The sequence below is a fragment of the Rhinatrema bivittatum genome, chromosome 2, assembly GCF_901001135.1.
Source record: "Rhinatrema bivittatum chromosome 2, aRhiBiv1.1, whole genome shotgun sequence".
NCBI classification, from domain to species: domain Eukaryota; kingdom Metazoa; phylum Chordata; class Amphibia; order Gymnophiona; family Rhinatrematidae; genus Rhinatrema; species Rhinatrema bivittatum.
Window position 1 is genome coordinate 33,382,341 of NC_042616.1, and position 25,235 is coordinate 33,407,575.

Genomic DNA, 25,235 nt, shown 5'->3' on the forward strand with positions numbered 1-25,235 from the left:
CAGACCGTAAAAGTCAGGGCCTATGTTGGTTGTTGTCTGAATCCAATACCTCTTTCCACCCCACTCCCCCACCTCCTGCCATCAAAGCAAAGAGCAATGTTGCAGTTGTGTCAAGGGAATCAAGGCTTTCTGGTTAAGGGTAGTAATCCCATGCCTTTTATTACAGGTAGTAACTGCCACTCGGTGCAGGTTATCACCATATTTATCAGTTTCCCGGATCATAAAAGTTGGGGCCCTCATTGGTTGCTGTCTGAATCCAATTCCCTTTTTGCCCCTGCCATTGAAGTGGAGAGTAATGTAGCAGTTGCATCAAAGCATCAAACCTTATTGGTTAAGGATAGTAATCCCCATACCTTCTAGTAAGAGTAGTAACTGCTGCACCAGCAAGTTACCTCCATGCACTATTTTCTTCATTTTCATCCTCTATCTTTTAGGGATCCTTGGTGTTTATCCCATGCCCCATTGAATTATTTGACTGTTTTTGTCTTCACCAGTTCTTCTGAAAGGGCATTGCAGGAATCCACCACCCTCTCCATGAAGAAATATTTCCTGATGTTGGTTCTGAGTCATTCCCTCTGGTTTCCATCCTCTTTAGGGATCCACAGTGTTTATCCCATACCCCTTTGAATTCTTTCACTGTTTTCTTCACTACCTCATCTGGAAGGGCATTCCAGGCATCCACCACCCTCTTTGAGATGAAATATTTCCTGAAATTGGTTTTGAGTCGTCCCCATTAGAGTTTCATTTCATGACCCTTAGTTCTACTGATTTATTTTGAACAGAAAATATTCGAAGTTCGTGCATCATTAAAACATTTCAGGTATCTGAAGGTCTGTATCATATCTCCCCTGCATTTTCTCATTCCAGGCTATACATATTTAGATTCTTCAGCCTCTCCTCATAAGTCTTCTGATACTGACCCCACACAATTTTGATCATTCTTCTCTGGACGTTTCCATCCTGTCTCTATCCTTTTTGTGATACAGTCTCCAGAACCAAATGCAGACTCCAGGTGAGGCCTCACCAAGGACCTGTACAGGGGAATCATGACCTGCTTTTTTCTTACAGGTTATTCCTTTCTCTATGTAGTCCAGAATTTTTCTGGCTTTAGCTAATGCCTTGTCACATTGCTTCATCATCTTCAGATCACCAGACACTATTACCCCAAGATCCCTCTCTTGGTCCATGTACATCAGTCTTTCACCCCCCATCATATACAGCTCTTTTGGATTACCACATCCCAGATGAATGACTCTGCACTTCTTGGCATTGAGTCCTAGCTGCCAAGTCTTTGACCACACTTCAAGCTTTCTTAAATCATTTTTCATTTTCTCTACTCTTTCAGGCATGTCCACTCTGTTCTTAGTATCATCCGCAAATAGACAAACTTTATATGTATCCCTTCCACAATGTCGCTCACAAAGATATTGAACAGAACCAGTCCCAACACCAATCCGTGTGGCACATGGTTCTTTCTTCAAAGTAGGTTCCATTTACCATTACAGATTCTCTCCTATCCGTCAACCAATTTGTAATCCCTGCCACAACATTGGCCCTCACTCCCAAACTTTTCATTTTATTCACAAGTCTCCTATGCGGGACCGTATCAAAAGCTTTACTGAAATCCAAGTTGATTACGTTGAGCACTCTTCTTCAATTCAATTATCTAGTCACCCAAACAAAAAAAATCAATAAACAGGACCTTCCTCTGGTGAATCCATGCTGCCTCAGGTCCAGCAGCCCATCCAGTTGTAGATAGTTCACCATCCTTTCCTTCAGCAGCATCACCATTAATTTTCCCAGCGCCGAGGTGAGACTAACCAGCTGCAGTTTCCAACCTCCTCTCTGCTACCACTCTTGTGAAGCAGGATCACCACTGCTCTTCTCCAATCCTATGGCACTATTCCCATTTTCAAGGATCTATTAAACAAGTCCTTCAGCGGACCCACCAGCACATCTCCGAGCTCCTTCAGTATCCTGGGGTGTACCTCATCTGGGTGCATGACCTTGTTTAATCTACCCATCCCCATCTATGGTCTTCTCAATCAGCAATGGTCCTTCTCCAGGGTCTTCTTTAGTGAACCCCAAATTGAAGCATTTGTTTAATATATCCGACATTTCATTATCTCTCTCCACACATTGCTCCTTGTCTTCTTTCAATTTCACTATACCACTTCTGGCCTCTCTTCTTTCGCTGATATATCTGAAAAAAGCTTTTTCACCTTGCTTACCTATTTGGCTATCCTTTCTTCCACTAGACCTTTTGCTTTCCTTATTTCTTTCTTTGTTCCTCTCCATTTTAACAGATATTCATCCTTGTGTTCCCTTTTTTGGGATTCTTTATACTTCTTGAACTCTGTTCTTTTTGCCTTTATTTTTTCAGCCACCTCCTTTGAGAACCAAATCAGTTCTTTTTCCTCTTACGTTTGTTTACTTTTCTTTTTTTTAACTTTTCATTTAAACAACCACAACTAGTACAGCAGTGAGATAAGTTGCTAACAGATACAGCAACATTTCACATATGTAAGTAACAGACATTAGTCATCTATCAAAATGTATATAGAGGGCCTATAAGTAACCAATCATGGGAAAGAAAAGACAACCATTTAATTAACCCCCTTATTACAATAAACCCAATATCTTGACCAAATTGCATCATATAGATGCATGTTGTGCTTCAGCAAGAATGTAAGCTTTTCCACCAGAGCTATATCCTGATGCTGCCACCTCCAACATGACACTGTGGGGGCAGTCTTCCACAAAGTAGCAATCGTAAATCTACTGGCATGTATAAGCTAATATAACTAACTGAGTAGGTCCCCATCTATCTAGCAGACAAAATATGGGAACAGAACAATATAAGACACAAGAATTTTACTAATCTCCACCCTAGTTTATTTTTGTATAGATGTGTTTCCTTTATAATGGCTCCTTTCAATTTGTCCCACTGTTGTTCCACCTCACACATTTTCTGCCACTCTTCTAGTTCTTCCTCCAGGTACGTCCCCATTTTGACAAAGACTGTGTTTGTGAAATTCAAAACTCAAGTCTTCATGTGACTTTTTTGTATCCAATTTGTGATATCAAACCATACCGTCTGACAATCACTGGTGCTCAGGTGAGCCCCTTCCCGATCATTAGAGACATTATCACTATTAGTGAGCCCTAGATTGAGTATTACACCTTCTCTCGTGGGTTTCATTACCATTTGTTTGAGCAAAGCCCCTTGAAGATCATTCACTATCTTTCTACTTCTCATAGATTCTGCAGAAGGGATACTCCAATCTATATCCAGCAGATTAAAATCTCCAACTAGCAACACTTCTCCCTTCTTTCCCACTTTTTGAATGTCTTCGATCAGATCTCTATCCAGTTCTTCAGTTTGAATCAGTGGCCTGTAGATCATACCAGTAAAATGGAAGCAGCATCTTCTTTTTTTAGGATGGTCCATAAAGCTTCTTCTCTACCCTGCATCCCTTACAATTCGGTTACTTGGATATTGTTTTTCACATAAAGCGCTACTCCTCCCCTTTTCTGTCCTCTCCGTCCTTCCTTAGTATGTTATAGCCAGAGGTGGCTGTATCCCAATCATGAGAATCCGTGAACCATGTCTCCGTTACAGAAACAATGTCCAAATCCACCTCCACCATTAGGGCCTGCAGGTCTGGTATTTTATTGTTCATACTATGAGCATTTGTGGTCACAGCTTTCCAGTTGCTCTTTCTAGTCACCTTTTCTGCATTTTTGAACTGATTGATTTTGTTACTTTTTATTCCCTCTTCCAGTTTTGCTTGGGGCTGACATGTCAATTTCACTGTCCACTTCCTGTCTCCCCTGCTCTCTAGTTTAAATGCCTGATAATGAGGATCTGATTTTTTCACTTAGTATCCTCTTTCCTGCCATAGACAAATGTAGGCCATCCTAATCATATAACCTTGTATTGCTCCATACACAACCCCAGCCTGCAATGTATCCAAAAACAATTTCCTTACACCAGGTTTTGAGCAAGGAATTAAAATTATCTATATGGCATAGCCTATCTTTTCCCTTTCCATGAACAGGTAATAGTTCCGAAAAGGCAATAGTCTTTGCCATATGTATAATCTTCTTCCATAAGGGGATTAGTTTGTGCCTATACAACCAGCGTCTAATGCAGAGTGAAATTAATAGCGCTCATCACATGCAAATGACGCGTCCAACTGCGAGTTATACAGTGTGCTCGGATGAGCGCACTGTATTGCATCGGCCCCAATGTGATTTTATAATTTATTTCCTATTGTAATGGTTGCGTGATACATATTTATTTTTCCTGTTTTTTTTCTCACGTTTGTGGAAAAATTCAATAAAGATATATTTGAAAAAAAAGAAACATTCCCTGTTTGAACTGCAGGAATTTATATCTATGGAACCCCGCCTGGTTCAAATATCTGCTGATAGAACTGTGTGGCCCCATGTAGTTCTAACAACAGATATCTGAATCACATGGGGTGAGGGATTCTGCTAGCGTGAAGAGTCTGACTTATTCTGATTTTCTAACAGGAGGAGTATTGGTGTTCTAGGACCCATAGTAATATTTACAGTACTGCCCCTTTCCAAGTACAGTTGCTTCAGTTTGAATGCTGACAGTTAGTGCATTATGGTATGTAAGGTTTGCTATACAGATTCTGAGTGTCTTTTTTGCAGGATTCTATTTTTACTTCACAAAATTTCTGGTAGTGAAAGGTGTTTGTGTAACTGTTACTGAGATCACACCATAATTTGAAATTTTTTTTTTGTAAATAATGCCTATATCGTGGAGAGTGTATTCCTTTTGGGTGCCTTGGCTTGGGGTGGTGGTGGTGAGAGGCAGCTCATCCCTTATCTCAGGCAGCAGATTGCCCAGAGCCTCCCCTGATTGCCAACTCCAGTTACTGTTAATTTAGAGCTCTGCTCCTGCTTAAGGCTCCTATCACTGAATTGCCTCTCCTAGTTTAACATGGTCATCAAAGACTGGCTCGATGTCAGGTGTGTTAAGAGCATCAAAGAGAACATTTTGGGCCTGGCCTTTGTTGATGATGTCAGGCAGGGGACTCAGCTCAGAGGGTCAGTCACATGGCAGCAGGAAATGTTGTGAGGCACCACCAACTCAGCAGTCACCCTATGCCCCTGATAAAAGTCCCATAAAAACCAATGAGAAAGGGCTTTATCATTGGCTGGGCCCATACTATGGAACACGATGCCCCCTGAACTCAGATTACAGAGTAATTTCAAAACTTTTAAGAAAAATTTAAAAACATGGCTCTTTAAAAAAGCCTTCACTAAAGAGTATGGAGGGTAGAGAATGAAAGTACAGGGTAATGCAGATGAGAATGAATTTACTCAATCCTACATTTAAGAAGTAATATCTCAAAGAGATAGTAACTCAATAATATACCCGGACTTGACCAACAATACTCAAATAATGATTTTATTTATGAAATTGTAACTGAACTTTATTGGCACCTGTTAGAATGTACGATATCCTACATTTACTTACCTTAGCCTATGTGCCTATTTGTAAACCATTGCGATGGTATATAACTTAGTGACGGTATAGAAAAGTTTTTAAATAAACAAACAAACAATATTTTTTGTGGTATTAGTCTGCTCATAAATAAAAATATAAGATATCAAGAAGCAAGATAAGTGTTTTGAAATATATTTGATACATCACAAGCTATTAAGATGGTATTGTCACATTGCATTAGTGACTTTATTTAGAAGGGTAATTAAAAATTTTTTTAAAATATATACTGAAAAATTAAAAAATAATTTCAACCACAAATAGCCCAAATTGTGAAAACAGGAACCATCATAAAAAGAACCTTATTTGCTTTACAAATATTTCACAGATAGTGCTTCAAACTTTTCATCATAGAACCCTTTATAATACATTGGAAAAAATATTTTAAAATTTATATTTAGAATGTGTAATGAAGGGACCTATGATGAAAAGATATGAGTCACTATGGGCCGGATTTTAAAAGCCGTACGCACATAAATCTAGAAGGTTACACACGCCGGGCCTATTTTAAAAAGGCCCGGCGACGCACATAAATCCCCGGGAGGCGTGTAGGTCTCAGGGCTTTACTAAAGGGGTGGTCCGGGGGCGGGGCCAGAGGCCTCCAACACAGCGGTCATTGCCATTGTGTCGAAGGATCATATGCCGGCAAGCTGCCAGCAGGTTCAAAAGATAAGATAAAACTTTTGGGTGGGGTTAGAGTAGGGTTAGGGGGGGAAAAGTTAGGGGAAGAGGTGGGAAGGTCAGGCTGGGGGGGAACGGGGTAAGGCAGTGTGGCTTGGCGCGCGCAAGGTACACATTGTGCACGCCCTTGCGCGCGCTGACCCCTGATTTTATAACTTACGCACGCCTGCGTGCACAAGTTATAAAATTGGATGTACATGTATGCCCGCGCGCACCCTTTTAAAATCTACCCCTATCTGTGTAATATTTGCAAAGCAAATAAGGGTCCTTTTTTTCCCAATTTGGGCTGTTTGTGATTGAAGGTATTTTTGAATTTCATGAGATAAAATTTGAAGGTAGGTGCTGCGTAAATCTTTTATTTTGGAAGGCTGAGCTGACTGGCACTGCAGGTATCAGCACAGCCTTTTTCCAGGAGTTCCCCTGTGTTTCTTTTGCTTCCGAGCCCTAATGTTGTGCAGGAGGGAACGAGAAAAGTGGCCACACAGTGTCTGGGGTGCCATGCCTGTCCCGTGGTTCTAAAGGCGCCAGCTGCCACCTGCCTCACTGCTGCTGGGAGTGCCTGGATTTGTGAAACAATTTCCGGCTTCCTCCATCACCCAGAGAGATGTGGCCCATTTGATTAGAAAGTCACAGGCTTCTGATGTCCAGTTGGCTCACACATTAAATGCATCTCAGGGGGTGTCTCGGAAGTTGGGCTGGGGACCCAGCTATTTGCTTCAGTGCCGTCACCGTGGGCCAGGGCTCTTCAGCTGTTTCAGCCACTGTTTGCAAGTTATTTTTGTGGAGGTTTAGCCTGTCCATGCCTTTTCTATGCACTGTCTATGGCTCATAGGATGCAGATTTACCTTTATGGGCTTCACGATGTGACATGAATTCTCACATGCTTTCCTTTTGAGTAGAATTTCATTTTAAATCACTTACATTTCATGCAAACATCTTCTTTCTATCTCCCATTTTCAGGTTCTGCATTATTTGAAAAACATCAATTTTACGACCAAGACAGGTGAAAACATATTCTTTGATGAAAATGGAGACGTTCCTGCCTTTTTTAATGTAACTAATTTACAGATATCCCACAATTACACATTCAAGCTTGTGAAAGTTGGTAATTTTGATCTCTGGGCACCCAGAGGTAAAGAGGTCAGGATCAACATGAGTTCTATCATGTGGAACAGCAGAGACTCTCAGGTGAGAATCAAAATGCCCGGCAGTTCTTCCTTCTCCTGTTTGGGCTTCCAGCAAAACCGGATCCAGGCCTGGGATTGATGCCATGTGCCTTCATGGGAGGGTATGGGGATACCATTGGATAACCTGCACGACACTATCTCCCATAATCAGCAGGATTTCTCAGATAGTTAGGCTTTGAGTGAACCTTCCACCCCGGTCCATCCCCTCTCCATGCTCTCGTGCGACTCCAAAATAAAAGCACAGGATTCATTCCAGCTGAGTCCAACCATCTCACTGATTTCCTTGCACACATTTAACACGACAGATGGAGATTATACTTTAAGAGGTAGTTCTTACAGTTCAATAAAATTGATATTAATCCTGTCTGATCATCCATGTCAGACAATGCTGTTCATTTGTTGAGATATCACCAAACCCCATGGTACTCACAAAAAAATGGCTTGCCCCATGCCTCAACAAGAGGAGTCCAGATCAATCAGTTGGCATTTGCCTCCCTGGAACTTGTGAATGCTGTACAGGGAACTGGCTTCTCCAGGGCTGCATGCTGAAAAGAGACATCTTGCCTGTTCCAAAGCTGTCCAGGGAATGACTCCATTAAAGTTAGAACATGCTCAGATAAAACAATAACAAAACATTAACAATTCCATAAGGGGTGCAAGAGTACCGTAATAATTAATAACCATGGATTACTTATTACCCCCCAAAACCTGGTGTCCACAACAGGTACACTCATGTAACAACATTTAAGTAAATTGATAATTAGATAACTCAATACATTAAGAAGTCAATACTCAGTGCTACTTAATCAGATAAGTAGGGACTTATCCATTTAAGTGATGGCAGCTGAATATCTGGTCCCATTCAGTGGCTGCCAATGAGCCGGTTAAGTAGCGAAATCTAAATTTATCTGGTTAAGTCCTAAAAACGCTACTTAGCTAGATAAGTCTTAAAATGCTTCTTATCTGGCTAAGACATGCTCGCATGTATACATATTTTTTATCATGTACACATGCACACACACATTCAATAAAATAACACGTATCAGGAAATATGTGGCATATAATTTAAACATAGCCGAAATGAGTTTTGATTTACCTGGCTAAGTGGTAACAAATATCTGGCTAAGTAGTGCTGTGGAGATTTATCCGGCTTAGTAAAGCTGTTGAAGACTTATCCATCTAAGTCACACAGCCGGATAAGTAAAATAAAAGCACACATAGGCGAATAAGTAAGCTAGATGGATAACTAGTGTTTGAAGACTTATCCAGCTAAGTCACACAGCCGGATAAGTAAAAGAAAAGCACACATAGATGAATAAGTAAGATAGATGGATAACTACTGTTTGAAGACTTATCCATCTAAGTCACTTAAATAAAAGAAAAGCACACATAGGCGAATAAGTAAGATAGATGGATAATTAGTATTTGAAGACTTATCCAGCTAAGTGTCACAGCCCGATAAGTAAAAGAAAGTCACACATAGGTGAATAAGTAAGACAGAAGGATAACTAGTGTTTAGAGACTTATCCAGCTAAATCACACAGCTGAATAAGTAAAAGAAAGACACACATAGGTGAATAAGTAAGACAGATGGATAACTAGTGTTTAGAGACTTATCCAGCTAAGTCACACAGCCGATAAGTAAAAGAAAAGCACACATAGGCGAATAAGTAAGATAGATGGATAATTAATGTTTGAAGACTTATCCAGCTAAGTCACACAGCTGGATAAATAAAAGAAAAGCACACATAGGTGAATAAGTAAGACAGATGGATAACTAGTGTTTAGAGACTTATCCAGCTAAGTCACACAGCCGGATAAGTAAAAGAAAAGCACACATAGGTGAATAAGTAAGACAGATGGATAACTAGAGTTTAGAGACATCCATCTAAAAGAAAAGCACGCATAGGTGAATAAGTAAGATAGATGGATAATTAGTGTTTGAAGACTTATCCATCTAAGCCACACAGCCAGATAAGTAAAAGAAAGGCACACATAGGTGAATAAGTAAGACAGATGTATAACTAGTGTTTAGAGACATCCATCTAAAAGAAAAGCACACATAGGTGAATAAGTAAAATAGATTGATAATTAGTGTTTGAAGACTTATCCATCTAAGTCACACAGCCGGATAAGTAAAAGAAAGGCACAAATAGGTGAATAAGTAAGACAGATGGATAACTACTGTTTGAAGACTTATCCTGCTAAGTCACACAGCTGGATAAGTAAAGAAAAGCACACATAGTTGAATAAGTAAGATAGATGGATAATTATTTGTATTTATTTATTTATTTAACAGGTTTTTTATACCGACATTAAAATACACATCATATCGGTTTACATCATAACGAAGGTAGAAATTACATTCAACAGGGAGGGGGGTAACAAGAGAACAATAAACAACAGCGAAGAGGCTATGAGGAGGAGCCAGATAACAAGCTAGGAAAGAAAGGGGGGGGGGGAGTGGAGGGATATGAACATATCTACAAAGGTTGCAAAAAAATGATATGTAGAAGATAACATGATTATAAAGATTCGGGGTGGGTATGAACATATTTACATCAAGGAAGTGGGTAAGAGGGAAAGACATATTTACATCGAAAGGGGGGGGGTCGGGGTGAATAGTGGGAGGGGGGGGCTAGTCTGGAAAGGCCTGGTGGAAAAGCCATGTTTTGAGCATTTTTCTGAACTTCATGGAGCATGGCTCAAGGCGGAGGTGGGCAGGAAGGGCGTTCCATTGGGTTGGACCGGCGATAGATAGGGCCCGGTCCCTGGTTGTGGAGAGGCGGGCCTTCTTGAGGGGTGGGACTTGCAAGGTGCAGGCGAGGTTTGCTCTGGTAGGGCGTGTTGATTGGGAGAGTTGGAGAGGTTCGGTGAGCCATGAGGAGTCACTCTTGTGAATAGATTTGTGAACGATGGTAAGGGTTTTGAACAGGATACGGAATGAGATGGGGAGCCAGTGCAGGTCCTTAAGGACCGGGGTGATGTGGTCTGTTCTGCATGTGTTGCTGAGGAGTCTTGCCGTGGCATTTTGAAGTATTTGAAGGGGTTTGATGGTAGAGTGAGGGAGTCCAAGTCTTCAAATTAGTGTTTGAGGACTTATCCAGCTAAGTCACACAGCCAGATAAGTAAAAGAAAAGCATACATAGGTGAATAAGTAAGATAGATGGATAACTAGTGTTTGAGGACTTATCCAGCTAAGTCACACAGCCGGATAAGTTAAAGAAAAGCACACATAGGTGAATAAGTAAGAGAGATGGATAATTAGTGTTTGAAGACTTATCCACCTAAGTCACACAGCCGGATAAGTAAAAGAAAAGCATACATAGGTGAATAAATAAGACAGATGTATAACTACTGTTTGAAGACTTATCCATCTAAGTCACATAGCCAGATAAATAAAAGAAAAGCACACATAGGCGAATAAGTAAGATAGATGGATAACTAGTGTTTGAAGACTTATCCAGCTAAGTCACATAGCCGGATAAGTAAAAGAAAAGCACACATACGTGAATAAGTAAGATAAATGGATAACTAGTGTTTGCAGACTTATCCAGCTAAGTCATATAGCCAGATAAGTAAAAGAAAAGCACACATAGGTGAATAAGTAAGATAGATGGATAACTAGTGTTTAGAGACTTATGCAGCTAAGTCACAGCCGGATAAGTAAAAGAAAAGCACACATAGTGAATAAGTAAGATAGATGGATAATTAGTGTTTGAAGACTTATCCAGCTAAGTCACACAACCGGATAAGTAAAAGAAAAGCACACATAGGTGAATAAGTAAGATAGATGGATAACTAGTGTTTGAAGACTTATCCAGCTATCTTCCTTTTCCATCTATGTAGGCTTCTAGTATAGCACTTAGGGGGCAACATCAGAAGCCACGTTCCTGGGTCGCAGTAGGCCACTACCATGATCTGGGCTGAAAAATAAGGGAAAAGAAGGTGGGAGGGTGTAGCTTTGGTGGGATGGGGGTGAGAGGGAGTTGGGGCGACTTTAGGGCTTAGTGTGCATGCAATCTTTTTTTTTTTTTTAATTCTTATTACTTCTCTTAACCAGCTTATATTCTTTTTTTGAATAGAGTCAGTTAAGAAAAAGGTTATCCGGGAACATGTTTCCGGATAACTGTACACGTGCTCTCGGCATGTCTAGAGTTAGGACAAAAACCTTACGCAGCTAACTCTTAAAATCAGAAATATCGAGAGATCACATGATGGGCTAATGCGAGTGGACGTGCCTTCCCTCTCTCCGCTGCCTGCTCTGAATCCTGCACCATCCGCCGGCGTCCGACAGCTCTTCTCGGCGCCAAAAATTCCTGGCTCGCACAGAAAGCTGCCCTCTTTTGAAGTTCAGGGGTGATCGTAGCGAAACGCGGCCAGATGGCGACTCGGTGCGCCCAAAAAGACAAGGAGCGGAGCAGGCCCGCTGACGCGCCACTAGAGGAGGAGCCAAACACTGGAGAACAGCCGCAGCTAGCAGTGCTTGCCGACATTCGGGCAGCAGTACATGAAGCCCTGCGCCCTGACCTACAGAATATTTCCACCAAACTTACCAAACTCACTGCAGCGCTTTCGGGCTTCAAGGGCCACATGGAGACCCTAGAACAAAGGGTCTCTGATATCCAAGATGGCCACCAGGACACATCCTCTGAGTTGGAGCGGCTGAAGACAACAGTGGCCAGGCATGCTGACAAATTGGAGGAACTGGAAAACAGAGCCAGGCACTCTAATATAAGGTTGGTGGGGCTCCCTGAATCCTTAGCTGATGCAGACTTGCCCACTTTTTTAGAATCCTGGCTCACTAAAGAACTGGGCCTGACCAGCGACTAGGGCCCTCTCCGCATAGAGCGAGCGCATAGGCTGGGGCCTAAGAGGACTGACGATACTAAACCACGCATAGTTATTGTGAAAATTCTTAACTTTGTACATAAAAATGCCATTCTCAGGGCGATGCGTATGGGGAAGGCACTCACCTTTGAAAATCAGAAATTCCTGATTTTCCAGGACTTCTCAGCACAATTGTCTCAGCAACGCAGGGCCATGGCTCCATTTTGTGCCAAGACGTATGGCCTGGGGTTCAGGGCCACACTGGTTTACCCAGTGCGCATTCGGGTAAACACCCAACACGGTGTCCGTTGGTTAAATACCGCTACGGAGGCACAGCAGTTTCTGCAGAAGACACCCAGCATTTCTTCATCTACAGTCAGTGCCACGCAGGCGGGAGACTCCTGAAGCCACATAATCATTTGGCCCTCGGATGTAAAAATGAGTGATGACCGATTGCCATCACTCTGTAGTGATGGCAATCGGAATCCTGTTGCTTGGCATACCCTACAAAGCCCTGACTGGAGCGTAGGACATGTCCGGAGCAGCTCTGGATACCCTGCTTAGCTTTGTGCCGGAGCTGAGTCTCTATCCTGTTGGTGTGAGGACGTTTACATTTTTTTTTCTTCCCTCCACGGCCGATCTGCTGGAATGCAGGAGGACCATATTTCTTTGGTCCCCCTCGTAGGCAACCATTTGAAACACAGAGAGCTTTAAGGCTGCACAAGTTACCAGTTCAATGTTGTTTATTGTATGTATTTCGCTAGTTTTATGCTCATGTTCCTAAAGAGACAGGGTGGGGAGTTGTGGGAGTGGGAAGGAGGAGGCGCTCATCTAGTGATCTCCACTGCTGTCTGGGCCTTGACCAGCGAGCAGCCATTTGGTATAGATTTGGGAGGGGACGGTGAATGGGGGGTAGGGGGGATTACAAGGGTAGATTATGGTGGGGTTGGAGGGTGGGGGTTCCCATGTATCAGAGTCCTTTAATGGGCGCTAGGGGTGTTTCTCATGTTCCAAAGGCAGCCCAGACCAGGCGAAGCAATTACGGGTGGGGACACGGGGCTCCTGCTGGAGGGCCCACGCCCCCTCAATATCAGCGAATAATTCTTGTAATAAAGTACCTCCTGGTTTACATGGTTAGCCCTAGTTTCTGACTTTGCTCCTGGAATATATGTGGCCTTAATTCGCCGATTAAGCGATCCAAAATTTTACTATACCTAAAGAAAAAAAATGTGGATCCTGCTTTCTTACAAGAAACACACTTAAACGATGTAGAACATGAGAAACTGCGTAAGGGGTGGGTTGGCTTCCTACATTATGCTTTAGCCACCATGAGATCGGCTGGTGTGGCCATCCTTGTCAATAAAAACTTTCCTCTAATGGTGCAGAAAGAAATCATAGACCCCGGGGGTCACTATGTTATTTTAGTCACAGAGTCCCTGCAGCACACTTATGTGTGGTGCAATGTGTTTGCGGCAAATAACCTCCCGATTACTTTTTTCAGGACCTTTATCAAACAATTGGTGCCTTATAGTGATCAAACGATTGTTTTAGGGGGTGATCTCAATACTATAAGAGACCTGGGCTACACACGTTGGCTTGGGGGCTTCTGATAATGGCATATTGTTTCTTGAAAGCTCCTTAAATTTGGTGGATACCTGGCGTACCCTGCACCCCATTGAAAGGGACTTTACTCACATCTCTAGGGCTCATGGGACCCAGTCTCGTCTAGATTACATTCTGTTGAGTATTCACATCTTTGCGAGACTGTTGGATTCAGGTATAGATAATATAATTATTTCGGACCATGCTCCTGTGTGGGTAACGCTTAAAGGATCCGCTGAACCCTCATTAACTCGGATTTGGAAATATCCCTACCATCTGGCTGATGACACATCTTTCCAAACCTATTTACAAGAGAAATGGAGGGAGTATATCCACTTTAACAGGCAGCATGTGGAGGATCCAGTACTTTGCTGGTATACGGCCAAAGCGGTACTAAGGGGAGAGATTATAGCATACATAGCCCAATGGGGAAGCGCACAGACAAACAGCTACTGACACTCAATCGCCAACTCCAGAATGCCAAGCGGGCTCTTGTGTCAGTGGCATCCCGTTCAAATCGAGAGTGCTATCTCGCTATTCAGTGTGCCCTTAATGCTACTCTCCATCAACGGGCGAAAAAGAGTTTGCTTTTTTATCAGCACAAACTCTTTCAATTTAGCAACAAATCTGGGAAGCTGTTGTCTAATTTGATTAAAACCCACAGAGAAGTGCGATATATCACGTCCCTCCGTTCCCCTACCCATAAGGTGGTTTTTGATACTCCCTCCATTCTGGCTATATTTAAGGATTATTATTCCGCCTTATATGGCTCTGAAACTGGGGGTGCAGGGTGCCTGGGAGCGCTTCCACTCTAATCTCAATCTGCCTTGTCTGACTACCGCCATAAGGTGCATTTGAATAAGCCTATCTTGAGGAAAGAAGTGAGACTCACGATTCTGCAGTTGAAGTGCTTTAAGGCCCCCGGTCCCGATGGGTAAACCACCGAATTCTACAAAACATTAAGTGCCTAGATTACTCCCTTCCTAGCCAGTACGTTTAATGCACTCATAGCCTGAGGTGCAATCCCCAGTGGGGCCAATAGAGCGCATGTCACCCTCATTCCTAAACCCAGCAAGGACCCATTATCCCCGAGCTCATATAGGCCCATTTCATTACTCAATCAGGATAAGAAGATCTTGGCAAAAATGTTAGCTGAACAATTGGAGGACCTTTTGCCTTGGTTGGTGGGGCATGGGCAAGTTGGATTTATTCGCAAGCGATATGCGCTGACCAATATTAGGAGAACTCTGGTAGCCATGGCCTTGTGCCAACAACATCAGGAAACACATGTAGTAGTAAGCTTTGATGCTGAAAAAGCGTTTGATAGGGTGGACTGGGACTACTTGTTCAGTGTTCTCTGGTTGACGGGATTTGATGGTTTCTTTTACGATGCTGTGCGAGTATTGTATAAGGACCCCTGTGCTAGTATTACTGCGAATGGCTCCATGTCCCAGGATTTCTCGATTAGCCGAGGTAGGCGCCAGGGTTGCCCATTGTCGCCGCTACTGTTTGTGTTAAAGTTAGAATCCTTATTGCAGGCTATCTTGTTAGCGAAAACTGTGAAAGGCGTTAGGCTCCAGTCCGAGACCTTTAAATACGCCGCATTCGCTGACGACATCCTTGTGCTATTAACGGACCCACAAAAGTCTCTGCCCGCTCTATTACGTATTTTTAGTAAGTTTGGAGCATGTTTTCAGACCTTAAACTCAACTCTGATAAATCAGAGGCTTTGGGATATCCGGACTCATTGCAGGGCATGTGGGTTGGGTACTTCCCCCTCCTTTGGGCCACCGACAAGCTTAAATACTTAGGAGTATACATCACTACTCGCATGTCTAAACTATATGCTTACAATGTCCATCGGTTGCACCATCACACACTGGACCGCTTAAGGGCTTGGCAACCCTTGCCACTGTCTTCGTGTGGCAGGATCAGTTTATTTAAAATGGTGCTCCTCCCTCAATGGACTTACCTGTTTCAAAATTTGCCACTGACCCTACGGTGCACGGAACAGATTGCACTTGATAAGGGAATTCGTATGTTTCTATGGCGGGAGAAGCGAGCGAGGATAGCGCTTCCCTGGATGAAGGGGGCTTGGCGTTTTGGGGGTTTACGGGCCCCGGAACTGAAACTATATAATTTAGCCAGTAATCTGAGGATCCTCTGGGATTGGGTGCTGGAAGAATCCCACTATGTGAATATACAGGCTGAGCAGACTTTGGTTGCCCCCTATAACTTGAGATATGTACTACAAGCCCGCAAGGATAAGCTGGTAATACCAGATGGGTTGTGGCTGTTGATTGCTCTCATTGTGATCGCATGGCGCACCTTTACTAAGCAGCTCCACCTCCCACAATTCAGCACCTATTTGTTGCCCTTGCAAGGGAATCCTGAGTTTCTCCCTGGGACGCAATCAGCGGGGGTGAGAGGCTGGATAGCAAAGGGCTTGATAAAGTTGGGAAACACTTTGGATGGTACCGGGCACCTGCTACCGCTACAGGATATCACAGCTCTTTTCGAGCGGGTGCGGGCATCAGAGTTCTCCTACTTACAGCTTAGGCATTATGCTTATTCTATATCGGCCGACCACCGCAATCCGGCCTTCTTCTCTATGCTGGAGGAGGTATTACAGCTAGGCCGGGAAAAGGTGCCATCTCTGTCCCATTATTACAAATACCTCAGGGCCAAGGGACAAACAGATCCCAGTCAATTGATAGCTGATAGATGGAATAAGGATGGCCTGTTTGTGGTTACTGCCACCATGGTTCAACACAGCCTTAATAATATAGCGAGAGTGTCTCCCAATCAATACTTCCGTGAAATGCAATATAAATTCCTCTGGCGGGCTTATATTTCTACATCTTTGACTTTCCGGCTCGCACTTAGTGTCCTCAGATATTTGTGGGAAATGTCAGCAAGCAGTTGGTACGCTTTCACATTTGTTTTGGGGCTGTCTCTTGATTAAGCGCTACTGCTGTAGGATAGCCACTTACCTCACAGAACTGCTTGGTATTTGTGTACCCCCAGACCCCCACATCCTGTTGTTTGACAATGTCCTTGATATGAAACTGCGGGGAATGGGACCTCGCCTATTCCTATGGAAGGCCAGCTATGTAGGGAAGAAGGTGGTCTTATTCCACTGGAAGGACACGGCTCCCCCCATGTTTTGGGAGTGGCGCAACCACTTACATAAGATGCTGCAAATGGACAACATGACCTCCTGGACATCTCCACGGTACCGCCAACTGTTCTTCTTATATGGGACGCTTATCTTCAATCCTTCTCTCATAGGTCACGCAGTTTGATCCTTAACAAATAACTGTCATCATCCTTTGGATAACTATGGGGACACCCTTCTTTCTTTTCCTTTTTTGTGTCGCCTATGAACTGGTTCTTGGGATACTCTGGGGATAGGAGGGCGGTTGGGAAGGGGGGGGGTGGATAGGGGTGGTATGGGAAGGAGCTACAGCACTGGGGGAAAATAATACATTGTTGTAACCTACGCTGTTTGACCCATGTGGGCACATAAGAACCAATGTGCGCATGGGACCCACTTTGTACATGTTTTGTTTGCAATACAGTAAAAACCGTTAGTACAAAAATCAGAAATATCAGGATACGTTATTCGCTTTACTCTGCCCTGCCCCGGAACACCTCACCACATTCCCCTTTCTTATTTGGCTAAATCTTAGTCGTATAAAGAGTTATCCAGCTAATTGTTAGCCAAAGAGGCAAGGGAAATATTCAAGCCTAGTCATTTAAATGGATAACTTGTGAATTCATCTAAATGGCTTTGAGTATTGACCCCGTTCTGTACACATTAAGGTGTACAGAATGGGGTCAATAGCGCATACATGAGTGGTGCTATTTTAAAAATTCAACATGCACACATATATCTGGGTCCACGAGTAAATTTACAGATGTAAAATAGGGAGGGCCAAGAGTGTTTGGGGAGGGGCTATCATTTCTGCAAGTAAATTACTAATTTATAAGCAATTTATGCATGTAAATGTGACACCTTATTTGCGTAAATCTACTGCTCAATATCAGGAGAAAGTGATTGTCAGCATGTTAAAAGTGAAAAAATGACTGGGTGAGAGGCTCTGGGTGAAAGGAGGGACTTCAGACTGAAAAGTCAGGATAGTAGATGGAAAGGGAGAACTGGTAGACTAATTGGTAAAACTGATGATTTCATTGTTGCGTGCGTGTTAGAAAATCCCCTGACTTATGGGGGTAAATGCATCCAAATAACACAAGTAGAATCTAGTTATGTATCCCTTTAAAATCTGAAGTACAAATACGCAGGTATATCATTTGCACACACTTATCCAGCTAAATTCCGAAGTATCTAGCTAAGTAGCAGCTTTTTCTGCTATATAGACTGCCAGATTAGAACTTATCTGGGTAAGTAGCAGCACTTATCCAGCTATATTCCTATTTATTAGTTAAGTAGCAGTAGCTGCTACTTAGCTAATAAGTCAAAATTTATCCGGATAAATAATAACATAGTAACAGAGTGAATGACGGCAGATAAAAGACCAAAATGGTCCTTCCAGTCTCCCTGCAATTTTTTCTTAATCTACTTTTTTTCTTTAATTTAGTTTTAGGATAGTAACAATTGCTGTCCCATGCAAGTCACCCCCAGTCCTAAATATAAATTATAGGTACAGCAAAAGAGTTATCCAATTTCTACATTTGCCGCTACTTATCCGGATAAGTCCATAAGAACATAAGAACATGCCATACTGGGTCAGATCAAGGGTCCATCAAGCCCAGCATCCTGTTTCCAACATTGGCCAATCCAGACCATAAGAACCTGGCAAGTACCCAAAAAACTAAGTCTATTCCATGTTACAGTTGCTAGTAATAGCGGTGGTTATTATCTAAGTCAACTTAATTAATAGCAGGTAATGGACTTCTCCTCCAAGAACTTATCCAATCCTTTTTTAAACACAGCTATACTAACTGCACTAACCACATCTTCTAGCAACAAATTCCAGAGTTTAATTGTGAGTTGAGTGAAAAAGAACTTTCTCTGATTAGTTTTAAATGTGCCACATGCTAACTTCATGGAGTGCCCCCCTAGTCTTTCTATTATCCTAAAGAGTAAACAACCGATTCACATCTACCCGTTCAAGACCTCTCATGATTTTAAACACCTCTATCATATCCCCCCTCAGTCGTCTCTTCTCCAAGCTGAAAAGTCCTAACCTCTTTAGTCTTTCCTCATAGGGGAGCTATTCCATTCCCCTTATCATTTTGGTAGCCCTTCTCTGTACCTTCTCCATCGCAATTATATCTTTTTTGAGATGCAGCGACCAGAATTGTACACAGTATTCAAGGTGCGGTCTCATCATGGAGCGATACAGAGGCATTATGACATTTTCCGTTTTATTCACCATTCCCTTTCTAATAATTCCCAACATTCTGTTTGCTTTTTTGACTGAACCGACGATTTCAATGTGTTATCCACTATGACGTCTAGATTTCTTTCTTGGGTAGTGGCACCTAATATGGAACCTAATATTGTGTAACTATAGCATGGGTTATTTTTCCCTATATGCATCACCTTGCACTTATCCACATTAAATTTCATCTGCCATTTTGATGCCCAATTTTCCAGCCTCACAAGGTCTTCCTGCAAATTATCACAATCTGCTCTTGATTTAACTACTCTGAACAGTTTTGTATCATCCGTAAATTTGATTACCTCACTTGTCATGTTTCTTTCCAGATCATTTATAAATATATTGAAAAGTAAGGGTCCCAATACAGATCCTTGAGGCACTCCACTGCCCACTCCCACTGAGAAAATTGTCCATTTAATCCTACTCTCTGTTTCCTATCTTTTAGCCAGTTTGTAATCCACGAAAGGACATCGCCACCTATCCCATGACTTTTTATTTTTCCTAGAAGCCTCTCATGAGGAACTTTATCAAACACCTTCTGAAAATCCCCCCATCTACCGGTTCACCTTTTTTATCCACATGTTTATTAACTCCTTCAAAAAAGTGAAGCAGATTTGTGAGGCAAGACTTGCCTTGGGTAAAGCCATGCTGACTTTGTTCATTAAACCATGTCTTTCTATATGTTCTGTGATTTTGATGTTTAGAACATTTTCCACTATTTTTCCTGGCACTGAAGTCAGGCTAACCGGTCTGTAGTTTCCAGGATCGCCCCTGGAGCCCTTTTTAAATATGGGGGTTATATTAGCTATCCTCCAGTCTTCAGGTACAATGGATGATTTTAATGATAGGTTACAAATTTTTACTAATAGGTCAGAAATTTCATTTTTTAGTTCCTTCAGAACTCTGGGGTGTATACCATACGGTCCAGGTGATTTCCTACTCTTAAGTTTGTCAATCAGGTCTACCACATCTTCTAGGTTCATCATGATTTGGTTCAGTCCATCTGAATCATTACCCATGAAAACCTTCTCCAGTACGGGTACCTCCCCAACATCCTCTTCAGTAAACACCGAAGCAAAGAAATCATTTAATCTTTCCGCGATGGCCTTATCTTCTCTAAGTGCCCCTTTAACCCCTTGATCATCTAACGGTCCAACTGACTCCCTCACAGGCTTTCTGCTTCGGATATATTTTTTAAAGTTTTTACTGTGAGTTTTTGCCTCTATGGCAGAGGTGGGCAATTCCGGTCCTCGAGGGCCACAAACCAGTCTGGTTTTCAGGATATCCCTAATGAATATGCATGAGAGAGATTTGCATGCACTCTGCCTCAGTTGTATGCAAATCTATGTCATGCATATTCATTAGGATATCCTAAAACCTCGACAGGTTTGTGGCCCTCGAGGACTGGAATTGCCCATCCCTGCTCTATGGCCACCTTCTTTTCAAATTCTCTCTTAGCCTGTCTTATCAATGTCTTACATTTAACTTGCCAGCATTTATGCATTATTCTATTTTCTTCTGTTGGATCCTTCTTCCAATTTTTGAATGAAGATCTTTTGGCTAAAATAGCTTCTTTCACCTCCCCTTTTAACCATACCGGTAATCGTTTTGCCTTCTTTCCACCTTAATGTGTGAAATAAATCTGGATTGTGCTTCTAGGATGGTATTTTTTAACAATGACCACGCCTCTTGCACACTTTTTACTTTTGTAGCTACTCCTTTCAGTTTTTTTCTAACAATTTTTCTCATTTTATCAAAGTTTCCCTTTTGAAAGTTTAGCACGAGAGCCATGGATTTGCATACTGTCCCCCTTCCAGTCATTAAATCAAATTTGATCATATTATGATCACTATTGCCAAGCGGCCCCACCACCGTTACCTCTCTCACCAAATCCTTTTCTCCACTGAGAATTAGATCTAAAATTGCTCCCTCTCTCGTCGATTCCTGAACCAATAGCTTCATAAAGCTATCATTTATTCCATCCAGGAACTTTATCTCTCTAGCATGTCCCGATGATACATTTACCCAGTCAATATTGGGGTAATTGAAGTCTCCCATTATTACCGCACTACCAATTTGGTTAGCTTGTGTGGCTCCGAACTTGTATGGCTCGCAGTTTTTACATAGGCGAGCATATTTGCGCATATATGCACTCGTTTTTTATAAGCTGTGTAGAAGGATTGCATGCAGGTTATAAAATACTGTAGCAGCTTTGCATGTGCACATATACATGCATACAAGGGTGCATGCAAGCAGTTTTGAAAATTATCCTCATTGTGAGGAGAGTTTCTATGGACACAGAGTACAATTAAATCAAAATCTAAATTTCCAGAACTCGAAGTGTGAGATTCATATTGGGGTTATGTCCCAGTCTGTATAGATTTATGACTTCATTGGTTGTATTTGACCTTCCTGGGAAGGATGGGGGGACATGGCATTAACGGCGCCTAGGGCAATAAAAAACTAAGAGGTCCATAGTCAGACATTATTTTGCTAAGACTGTTAGCCAGATAAACATATCAGAGGTGTGGCCGCACCACTGAATATATCCATATTTATTTATTTTATTTATTTAACATTTTTCTATACCGACATTCGCACGAGACATCACATCGGTTTCCAGACAACAGCAAATTCAGCCAACAGGGCTTTACATTGTAACTGATATTATAACTGGGGTGGGGAGGGAAGGGATGGGGCAGGGAAGTAACTTGGAACTTTATGAGTATACAGGGAACAGAGGAGGGAATGAGGGTGGTTTATTTACAAGATGCAGGAATTATGTACATTCTATATACATTCTATTATGTACATTCTATATACAAGGTGAGGGGGTGGAGGGGAGGAGCTGGGGAAGGGGGGGGCTAGGTTAGAGAGAGATGGGAGGTTGGGGGGGTGAGGAGGGGGAGGTATGGGGGGTGGGGAAGGGGTGGAGGGGGGTAGAGGGGGAGGAATATAACCCAGAGTTAGCCAGATAAATTTATCTGGTTAACTTTAGACCTGTTCAATAGTAGATCTGACTTATCCAGCTAACTTATCTGGGTATCCAGCTAACTTATCTGGTTAAGTCTGAATATCGCCACTTATTGGCTAAATTAGCTGGGTAACTATTTATTGGCTAAGTTAGCTGGATAACTATTTAGCTAGATAAATAGTTATCCAGCTCAGTGGCAGCCACTGAACATGACTGAATGTTTAAATGCCCACTCACTTGGATAAATCTGAACTTATTTGGCTAAGTGACGCTGAATATCAAGCTCTAAATTTATTGCTGGGGGTGAGAGGCAGGGGGGATTGGGTAGAAACTGTGCTGGGAAGGTGGGAGAAGAGATCTTATACGAGGCTGTGGACGATGGTGCACATGAAGGTAATATTTTTCACAGGGGGGTGCTGGTTGGCCTAGAGCCAGTGCTGGGAAGCAGCTGTTGGCCTGTGCATGCTCCAGCCTTGCACTCTCTCTGCAGTGGTTTATTTTACTTGCATCACTGGTAATACTGAGTGAATGCAGCAGCACGCATGGCTCCTTTCTTTGGATGGGCAGCAGTATTGATGGGATGAGGTTCAGTATTGATGGGGTAAGGTTCAGCAGGCAGGATGAATACATGGGCGGGACTATGGGCCAGAAATAACCCATAGCCATGTTTGACACTCCCGAACTAAATTATACTTTGTTATTCTTAGCTGAATTTTCAGTCGCATTTAACTAGCTAGATTTGTGAGTGAAAGTCCAAGTAATTCTTCTGACCTGCTAAATCTTAAACCTGCTCCAAGAATGCCTCTGGCCTCTCCTCTTTTGTTAATGGTTAGACTATTCCTTTGGAAAATCGATCATTAAAAGTCTTTCTATTAATGGTCTTCCTCTCTGTCTCCCTGTGCAGGTCCCACGTTCTGTCTGCAGCAAGAGCTGCCTTCCTGGCTATAGAAAGGCAGCGCGGAAGGGGGAGCCCCCCTGCTGTTTTGACTGCATCCCCTGCTCCATGGGAGAGATCAGCAATGACATCGGTGGGTTCCTTTGCTGCTGCCCTTGTGGGTATTTTTATAACAGGCCACTTAAATTTGCGGACGCTTCTATGTCGAAATTGCACCAATTTTTATAGTGCGCTTACGCATGCAAGTCCATTATGAAAATTACCCCAGCAAAACTTCGTGCACACAACTACATCTGATATATTGTGTGAAAAGTTCTTTTTTAAAATCAAAAAGTGTGCATGAAAGTCCAGACACCACGCTCCTAGAATGCCTCTCCCCTAGTACTACAATTATTACTTGTGCTACTCGACATAAACAAAATATGAGGCAGTCCCTTCACAGTAGAGCTTACAATCTAATCATAAAATTATGTGCATAGGGAGGGAAATATTATAACCAGACAGAAAGGAAGTGGAACTGTAGAAGGTGAAATTGGTGGGACCAGGACCAGGTTTGACCTGTGCAAAGGGGTAGGACCAGGGCCCCGTGTGACCTCCTTCTCACCTGAATCAAAGCCATGTGGCTGCCCTTGTCTCAGGGTAAGCAGCTCTGTTTCATCCAAGGGCCAAGGGGCCATAAGTGATCCATGCAACTACTGGGTCTGTCCTGTTTCCTGAAGGGAGCCAGAACTGATGTACACTGCTGGCATTACTTCTCACAACTTTCAAACTTGTACTCATTCAAACCTTATTTTGTGTCTATTCTTTGCTCTTCAGTGCCGGCTTCAATATCACCCCTTCCATACTTGGAAACTCTCTGGATTTGACCAGAAGACTCTGGAAATCTAATGAAATTATCGGGTCTCTGGGCCAAGAGCTACAATCTTATCTCACCGCTGCTGCTCCTTCCCTAGCAAAGCAGCCAGCTTAGAAAGCATCTAATTGGCTTACATGTGTTGTTATTACGTGTGTTTTGGTGGATCCTTGAGTGCTGTGGAGATGACCACGCTCACGGGGAGGAGCCCCGTGAGGAGCCACAGCACTGGGTTAGACTCTTATACACAAAAACACCAGAATTGAACTCTTTTATTATATAGCTTGAAGACAGCCACTAGGTTGCAGTAGTGAGTTGCAGTATCAGGGACCTCAGCAGAGGGAGCCCTTCTCTCCTGGATGACGTCAGGAGGTTCCGCAGCAGGTTACCCAGCAAGGTGTTACTGTGGATGAGATAGACTGAGAAGTTAAAGTACTCACTCAGTGTTAGCTGTAGGTATGCGATTCCACCAGATAAGTTGTAGAAGGTACAGGCACCGAGGCAGGGAGAGCAGGCCCTCAAGGAGTGAGTACCTGTTTCCTGAAAGGCACCTGAAATAAAGCAGAGGGCCCCCGAGGACTGGGTACCCAGGTTAGTTGATACCCCGAAGGGCAGAGAGAGAGCTTCCAGTGGCAGCACGGAAGCGGCAGAGTAGCGCAGACAGGATCGGATTCGAGTCCAAGTCCAGTCCTTGCCAACTCAACAAGCTAGCAAATCTGTGAAGGTAATATACCCAGATGGCGTGACGTCAGGATGAGGGAACGCCCTTGTTTCGCACCAAGGGTGGTACAAAGACGTGGATGACGTGCATGCGCGCGCGCCCTAGTAGGTACCTGGGAGGAGCAATGGCGGAAGGCTGCACCATAGCCCTTCTGGGGATGCCAGAGTGGTCGGCTTGTCGACGATGCGGTAGCCATCTTGCCCAGGTAAGCGAGAAGAGCCAAGAACAAGGTGAGGCAAGTGGGGCGAAGCCGTCAAAGACCGGACGCAACAGTACCCCCCTTCAAGGGGCATCCATGCTGATTCCTACCAGGTCTTGGTTTTTGAGGATGCTGGTGATGAAAGTCCCATAGCATCTCTTTATCCAGGATATTGGACATTGAAGTCCAAGGGTTTTCTTCTGGGCCATACCCATCCCATGACAGGAGGTATTCCCATACTCTGCCTCGTCTTCTCACGTCAAGAACTGCGTCAACTTTGTATTTAATGTCTTCCTCTGGATCTACTGGTGTAACTTCAAGTATCTTGTTGGAAAACTCACTA

At 43.0% G+C, this 25,235-nt stretch overlaps 1 protein-coding gene across 1 annotated transcript in view; it reads left to right on the forward strand.

Annotated features, from left to right (window-relative positions):
- Nucleotides 1-25,235, forward strand: part of LOC115083177 (vomeronasal type-2 receptor 1-like) — a 174,888-nt gene that overhangs the window by 100,043 nt on the left and 49,610 nt on the right. The window contains 2 exon segments of the mRNA XM_029586983.1: nt 7,184-7,411; nt 23,129-23,252. Coding sequence (XP_029442843.1) covers nt 7,184-7,411; nt 23,129-23,252 — 352 coding nt within the window.